Source organism: Plodia interpunctella, chromosome 7, assembly GCF_027563975.2.
Source record: "Plodia interpunctella isolate USDA-ARS_2022_Savannah chromosome 7, ilPloInte3.2, whole genome shotgun sequence".
NCBI classification, from domain to species: Eukaryota; Metazoa; Arthropoda; class Insecta; order Lepidoptera; family Pyralidae; genus Plodia; species Plodia interpunctella.
This window is the reverse complement of record NC_071300.1, coordinates 632,731-641,705: the sequence shown is the minus strand read 5'-3', so window position 1 is coordinate 641,705 and position 8,975 is coordinate 632,731. Positions and strand designations below refer to the sequence as shown.

At 35.1% G+C, this 8,975-nt stretch overlaps 1 protein-coding gene across 1 annotated transcript; it reads left to right on the top strand.

Annotated features, from left to right (window-relative positions):
• Window positions 1–612: 612 nt before the first annotated feature.
• Window positions 613–6,509, top strand: LOC128671461 (2-acylglycerol O-acyltransferase 2-like). Its single transcript, XM_053747916.2, has 6 exons — window positions 613–729; window positions 1,665–1,859; window positions 2,569–2,888; window positions 3,332–3,449; window positions 4,347–4,531; window positions 5,343–6,509. The coding sequence occupies exons 1-6, from the start codon at window positions 722–724 to the stop codon at window positions 5,498–5,500; spliced, it is 984 nt and encodes a 327-aa protein (XP_053603891.1). The 5' UTR covers window positions 613–721; the 3' UTR covers window positions 5,501–6,509.
• Window positions 6,510–8,975: the final 2,466 nt, after the last annotated feature.

Below are 8,975 nucleotides of genomic sequence, written 5' to 3'. Positions count from 1 at the left end.
AACAGGTATCTTAACATTAATAATAATGTCATTTAAATATGTTTTTTGCGGTTGTTACGAGTACAATGAACGAATATTAATATTTAAGATAAGTTTTTCTTTATTATCATTAATTATTCTCATAGTCATGCACGATAAACAAGTTTCAAAATTACTATAGAAAATGTATGTAAAAACATAATAATTTATACAACTAACAAGTAAACGTTGCTGAGGAATAAAAATCCGTGGAGTAGTTTTTGAGTTTATCACGAACAGACAGACGAGGCACAGGTCTGTATTTTATAATTTGTAATGTAAGCATCTAAGGATTGTTCAGTGTCCCACTGTTAGACAAAGGGCCTCTTTCTTTATGTGTCTGGTCTTGGTATATGCTGACAAACAAAATAAATTTGTAAACTTTAGCCTGCGCCGCCGCCATCGCGATCGTTAAGATAAAATGGCGTATACTTTGCATTTTTCTGCGCAGGACAAAGTTAACGTCAAAGTTGATTGGTGAAATCTACCCTCAGAATGTATTATTGTTTTCTAATGAAAAACACATCTAGGGTTTCATTTTTCGATACACGGAACTCTAAACAGAGTCATATTACCAAGTCACCTATACAATATATAGACATCACTCCAGTTCATTGTTCAGTCATTCAACCATCTCGCAGATATAATCTTGGAGGCCAATATTGGCAAGAGTTTTTGTATAGTGTAAAATTCAACATTAGGAATGACAAGGTAATTTATTATTGACTAGATGTTGCCCGGGTCTTATCTCCCGTGGGAATTTTATCTCAAAATTCCCACGGGAATAGCGTTTCTTTCGTATTGTATAATGTATCTTTCTAATGGTGAAATAATTTTTGGAATCGGTTCGGTATTTTCGGAGATTACCCGCCTCAAACTTACAAAGTCACAAACGCTTACCTCTTTGTAATAATGGTATAGATTCGGGTCCACTAACTCAAACAGTTTCACTCACCGTTTCTTGAATTGGTTCACAGAAACCGTGGCCCCAATCATCTATGGACATTTTGGAATTAATTTATCGGGATCGCATTATTTTATTACGCATTTAAGTACTATAGTTTTATTTTCCCCTCGTGGTCCCAATATATACAATCCAAAAAATATCCATTGTAAATTTGCACCGACGACGCAACAAATGCATTCACAGTAAACTTACTCATACAGTACTTAAGCGAATCACTCTATAATCTTATATTCCAAGTCTGCTGGGATTTTTTGACCAAGCAAACATACGGCTCTCCTGAAGGTAAGTGGTCACCGCAGCCTATGAATACACGCGCGTTGCCCTGGATAAATCTTTTCACGCCCTTTTTAAGAACTCCACTTAGGTCTCTAGGTAACCAGGGATTTGGAACTTTAGGACTACATCTCAATATGATGACACTGGTCTATAGGTATTGTTTTAGCAATGAAAAACTTGTTTTTATTAATAAAATACCAACATCGACATTGTAAACCGTGCACTTGATCAGGCATTTCTTCAGAAAATGATAATTCGTTTTTATTATTATTAGATTCAAAATCATTGTATACCCTATTTGTAGGACATAGAGATTTTTATAATATACTTACCATCTCTTGTAAACCTGTGATCCACAACGAAATAAATGATTGATTTTGATTTGATTGTTTCTGTATTTCAGATTAAACTGGAGAAATATAGAAACAGTACTGCAGACAATATGGGTCGGAATTTGGTTCAACCTGTTCACATATGGTGGAGTTGTTTTGGGCATCGGTCTGATGGCAAAGCTGTTGCTTTCGCAGTATTGGTGGCTCGGGGTCCTGTATTCCATATGGATTTATTATGACGACAAGCCTAGGAGAGGCGGCCGGGTGTGAGTATGACCTATCTCGATGTTTGTCTGTCTGTAATCAAACCTTGCTAATTAATTTCACATGTTTTACATATTTCATAGTGTTGAAACTACTCCCGTCGCTTCAGTTTCCATGACAATGCATTACATAAGCATGACCTGATGGTGCACCCAGGATCAACTCCTAACGAGAAGAGAAGAAATTCCCAACGGTTTACAGCACGGACATAGCTATTTGCCTTACGTTGAACGCAATGTGTACTCTGTGACGATAATTTGTCGTTACATATATATATATATAATAGAAAAAATTTAATGGATTTGAACAGAGACACTTTAAAAATACAAGTATAAGACTTTATAACAGACACAATTAAGATCATATTGCCTAGAAGGCCCTCGTTAAGAGAGCCTCAGCTTCTGGTGGTACCCTCAGCTATAAAGATATAACTTGGACGAAGACTTTAGGAAATTTTGCATGTATGTTGTTGATGTATATATAAGTATGATGTCCTCAATAATTACGTAACTATACAAATTTTAATTACGCACGCTGACCTTATAGTTAGCGAAACGAACGTGCGGCGATACAGACAATGGGTGGCTCTCGAATAACTACTGTTTTTCTCTCATGAAATTTGAGATTTACAATGTATCCAAGGCTTTAAAAATCGTCAGACAATACCGATCTTCTAGTGGAATTGCAATGAATAAACAAATTTCGTTTCAGATGGTTCAAACACCTGTTTTTCCTCGATTGGTTCCGGTCGTACTTTCCACTGAAGTTGATCAAAACAGTAGACTTAGACCCGACTAAGAACTACATATTTGCCAGCTACCCTCACGGCACCTTCGCTGTTGCCGCACTGCACACTACTGCCACCAATGGTAGAAACTTCACCAAACTGTTTCCTGGACTATCAGTGCGAATGATTATACATAACTTCTTCTATTTTGTTCCATTCTATAGGGAATTAATGCAAATTTTTCCCACCATCGACAGCTCAGCACAGAGTATTAAGTATGTCCTAGACAAAGACAGATATAAAGGTAAATATCAAAGATTTTGATGATTTAAAAACAAACTTACATTTTGGTATATAAAACAAGTACAGTTTCCAAATTTTACATTACCTATCGACTGAATTACATAAAAGTAAGTAATCACAACTTTTTAATAAGCCAAATGACAAAAATGTAATTTTATAAAAATATAAATAAAAATATTTTTTTATGATTTGTTTGGAAGCTATTACTTAGTTTCGCCTGTCGCGATGTTCGTTAGTTGTTACACAAAAATAAAATTCAGAACAATGACAATGCATCATTATGATAAACACGACCGATAATGGTGCAGACCAATTAGCTCCTAAAATGAAGGAACACCTCAACGGATGTGATTTTTGTCAGTCATTGAATGAAGATATCTCGGATGAAAATTAATTTATTATATATATATATATATTATTTATGGTAAACAAACATATTTACAGGAATATGCGCAGTGATCATAATTGGAGGTGCGCGGGAGGCGCTTGAGTCGGCTCCTGGTAAACACCGATTGGTTTTCTACCAAAGACAAGGTTTCATTCGTGTCGCCATTCAAACTGGGTGAGAATTTTTTATTTAGGAATTCCAGATAGCTTTTAAAAATCGTGGCATACACACATTTAAGTATACTAAAACGTTTGAATTAGAACATTGCATAGTATGTATGAGAGCTTTTATTTACCGCAGCAAAAAACCAGTAACGTATACCGAATTTGCCGATAGTGTTTATTAGGAATTTGATGGACAAGTTTGACCAACGTTCATGGTAAATGTATCTCTCTCTTGTCTCTTATCAAATCCCATTTCTAAATTGGGTCAGCAAATCTTTTTTCCTTTTACAATTGTTGTTTCCTGTCTTACTTTCATTTCATTCCTAACACTCTCCTCATCATTTCCTCGGACTTCATCTATTCCTCTCCATCCATATTCATTTTTTCCTCAAGGTCCGGGTCAGCACACTGAACAAAACTTGAAGTTTTAAATAAATAAAATATTAAAATATGACAAATCACACAGATTGAGCTAGCCCCAAAGTAAGTTCGAGACTTGTATTATGATGTGATACTAACTCAACGATACTATATTTTATAACAAATACATATATAGATAAACATCCAAGACCCGGGCCAATCATAAAAAGATCATTTTCCATCATGACCCGACCGGGGATCGAACCTGGGATCTATCGGTTCTGTGGCAAGAACTTTACCACTGCGCCACCGAGGTCGTCATAATGATCGTTATAAAGACACCATAAAAGTCTCAGTCTCATACAATTATACACCATAGTAAATTATACACTAAACTACAACTACTAAATGTAACCTTGTACTAAACTAAACCTTCCACTTAGTATAAACTAGACTTATTTTAGAGTTCATTGCGTTCATACAGATGATTCTATAAAATATGTTATGTACTACTTATTTATAAAAGCTCAAATAATTATACTTCCAGCGCATCTATTGTACCAATGTACTCATTCGGCGAAACAGAAATATTTGGGAAGACCACATATGACAACAAACTGTTACTCAGGTTCCAACACTGGTTCCTGAATATGTTTGGAATCATGGTGATGAGGATGGATGGAAGAGGACCATTAGGACGGATACCACTGAAGACACCGGTCAATGTTGTGGGTAAGTTGCTTTCTTCTTTCTTTCTTATCGAGTGTGTTACTGTTAACTCTGATCATCTAAGACCATTGAACATAGGCCTCTACCAATATGCGCTACTGTTCTCGGTTGTTTTACGTAGTAACCTTTAACCTTTCGCAGCTAAGTTATCGCTTCTAGCCTTTGGATATCCAACATTTCACTTACCCAGACTCGGTTTCTCCTACTGTGAGGGTTCTCTCACGATGATTTCCTTCACTGGAAGCAATTAATAATCTATTAAAACTATATGAGTCAGTAAAGGTAGTTATATGAGTCAGATTTGTATCAAACTGAAGCGGTGGTGGTGTAATGGTTAAGACGCCCGCATGTGAATCGAAAGGTCTTTGGTTTGTATCCTACTCGTGCCATTTGAGTTTGTATACCAATCTGACTCATATAATAGTAGTTTTCATAGATAGGAAAACATCGTGAGGAAACCTGCACACTGGTGGACAGTTTAGTTCACTAGTGTGTATACGACTACCTGCCACTAAAATTCGGTAAGTAGGCATAAAAGTAGTGTCGGATGCCTTTAGGCAGTGTTAGCAATAACACACTCGATATGGTGATGAGTATCAAACTCATGTGACACGAATAGGATCTGAATCTGGGACCTTTCGTTTCACATGATCTTAACTATTGCCACAATCACTTCAGAAGCCATATATACAAAGTAAGTAGATAGTAAAGTCTTGATAATCCTTAAAAGCTAGTAATTACGACAAAAAAGAAGTTTCAGATTAACAACTTGTTCCAAAATGAGATTTATTAAAAACACTAATAATTCTTTTAGTTGGTGCTCCATTACATGTGAAGAAAAACCCGAATCCGAGTAAAACAAATATTGAAGAAGTCCAAGCACAGTTCAAGGAAAGACTAATAGAACTATTTGAAAGGGAGAAATCTAAATATCTCGAGAATTATGAGAGTTTACATTTAGAATTCATATAGACTGATCAATATAATTAAGATGAAGAAGAAAAAGTGTTGGCACTTGTAGGTTAAATCTTACAAGTTAAATTCGACCCGCTTCCCGATTTGACAAACAGTGCGCTTAGTGTTAAACTTGGAATAGACCTTTAGTTCTAACTAGCGGCCTGTCCCTGCTTCGCTCGAGTAAAAACATGATAAATTATATCCCTTAACCTTCCCCAGTAATCACTCTATCAATGGTGAAAATCCGTGCAGTAGTTTTTGAGTTTATCGCGAACAGACAGACCCGGCAGAGAATATTGTTTTATAATATGTAGGGATAACAATATTTATTATGATATGTTATGATATGTATGACAACATCTCCACGTTATCATCAGGAATAAATAAAATAAAATATGATTTTAAAAACATTTCAGTTAAAATTTCATTCTTCACAAATTCCAAGAGCAGCCAACACACCCAATTATAATTTCATTGACATCCTTTGCTGTCAATCGACATAGGTATTATCGTTCCGTTTTGTGAGCGTAATAAGCGACGATTGCTACAAAACATAAAATGTGGCATAGAGCAATAGGTTTATTCCTTACGGTACAAATGACATTACCATCTTAAATAGCAAATTTTCTTTCAAGAAAAGAGTTCATGCTCATCTTTTGGACTCCTTTTCCTCCTGATTTTCTCTTTTCTGTTTAGCGTTTGTCTGTTGTATCTGTATTTCTTGGACATAATTTTTATTATTTTGGTTTGTATGTATTCATATATTGATATATATGTAGTCTTATGTATATATGCTTTGCTATTTATATTTTATATATGTAGTTATTATTGTATTTTAGTATGTGGTAGTACTTATTTGTGTTTAAGATATTTTTGCGCCGCACAACTTTTCTCTGTTTCTCCTAATGGTCAGCTGGGAGAGAATGCTTATAGCATTAAGTTCGCCATTTATTTATAAGTATGTTTTTACATGGAACAATAAAGTTTTGTAAATAAATAAAAAATAAATGTATTGTTATTTTTAGTCGTTTTCTCTTTATGAAATGGCTGTGATTCTTTAAGTCGTATATGTATATGCTAGTAGCTTCCACACTTGCTTGCTAGCTACTGTAATGTGCTGGCAACTGGCACGTGTAGCTACTAAGTCTCAGATGCATCGGTAAAATTTGACGTTAACTGTAAAATATGCGCTACTGATTAGATAAAATTGCGAACTTTGCATTGCTGTGCGCAGATTAAAGTTAACCTGCAGCCTGCAAGTTAATGACAAGCAATTTGATTTACTGTCATGACATATGATTGCACTCCTCGGCCTCTCCTTTCAAATCACACCGGCGCATTATCCTAAAATTTTCTGTTCATACTTCTAATTTCTTTTCCGCGTTTCCGAGAAATAGGTAGATACCAAATATGTACATATTAAAAAGATATTGTATATATGGACAACAAAATGATTCTTTAATAATATCGTGTGACCTAACGGAGTTAGTATGGAATTCCTATAAATTACGACGTGGGGCAAAACAATGAGATGCAAGCAGAACACATCGGGCTAATGACATAGTGACACTCTTTAATGATAGGGTGTAACATTTAATGACACCAAATTGCAGTTCTTACGTTTCGTTATAAGTTTTAATGACATACGCTTGGATCTTTGATACCAGCTGGCGAATTGTCATGTATATTGTATGGCAATCAAACAATTATTCGACTGTTAGTGTAATGTTGAGGTGTTCGAATGTTATTATTGAGACAGCCCTTGTAATAATAACATACACTGAAATCTATACTAGGGGCAATTTAGCTTTGAAAGAGAACATAGCCTATAATTTTGATCTGTCAAAATTGGCAACTAAATATTGCTGTCAAAGTCAAATCAATTATTTAAAAATATAGCTTTCGTCCTAGGTTTCCGCGTTTATTGCGTGCGTCCGCGCGTGACGTATTGCGATGAAACTAGTACCACATATTAAGATAAGCCACCTGCAGCAGATGGACCATCATCAAACGCCATCAATAAGCTTTTGTGTGATGCATAAACAAAAATACAGACAGATAGAAAGACAGACAGGCAGACAAACATTTAAAAAAATGTTTTGGCTTCTATTAAACCCATAGAGAGTACATATGTATTATTATTTAATATCTCCTATGTAAAGCCTACTGATAATTTTATTATATATCCAAATTAGACCTTCACAGGCTTTTTTTACGTCTAATTATGTTTCTCAAAAAACGAAATCTACAGCTAACCTTTGTTGTTTAAGAGTAAATTGCACCAACAACTTTCACGTTAACTTTAACTTACGCAGAAAAACGCACAGTACATTATTTTGTCTAATCGTCAACGCGTTAGTCAAAGTCACCGTCAAAATTAACTGGTGCAACTCACCCACTTACGGCCCGTCTGTATAGAACAATAATGACGATGATTTACGTATGTTTTTAACGAACATTTTTTGTCGGCATGACTTCAGCTACGACCCTAATGTATTAAAGTGATTAATTATCAACCACTAGAACTAATCAGCGGATGTCAATTAGAGATAGCACAACTGTCATTTATCTCAAAGAACAAGTCTTTGATCTCAACGCGTTGCGTGCACAAGTGTTTCTTTCATGTGAATCGGTGTTTGCGTCTTGAAAAGGATTTATTGACAAAACTTTATTTAAGAGAAATCATCTAAGTAAGCATTTTATTCATACGGATGTAGTGTCACGTCTCTATTTTTTACAGGTTAGATAGAGTAAAGACGAAACATAAAGGCCATATATAAGCTATATCTGGCTAGGCATCAGGCTTCAGCCAGTCGCCTGTGAAAAGAATCTCCAAAAACAGGATAAAATCATTTAAAGTAAAGAAATGAGTGATAATATATGAGTGACTTCTCAGCAATCCATGGACAAATATGGACAGGTTGCTTGATGGAGCAAAGATAAATCTACTATGCTAAAAAAACCTTTTCATTCTTCTTACTATCATTAAAAACTTCAATTAAAAATATATAAATGTATTATTTTATTAGTGAAAAATAGTACAGTTTCGTTTATATTATTGACATGGCATGTGACACACTTTAAGGTATGTTATCACCACAGTTTATTAGAGGTGTCACAAGTGCCTTGCCTACTTTGTGGCTTAGAATCTTTTGCCACAGTACCCTGTAATGAGCACTGCCTTCGAACCAGAAAATAACGATGCAAGCGCTGCTGTTTTAGCAGCAGGAATAGATGAGAGTGTGGTAGCTAATTAGATGATCTTTGTACCAAGGTCTACCTCTGGTAAAATGTATATGGTAGATTTAATAGTTTAGCGTACCCTAGGTTCCAATACAAACGCTCAGATGAGAGAGAATTTTATTAATTTGATAGCTTCAATAAGAACAAATTCAATACCTGTGAAATACAGACTTATATATAGTTCTATATTTATGGTGTCAACGGAAGAATTTCCCAATCGATTCCAGAATTTTTTCATCTCATTATG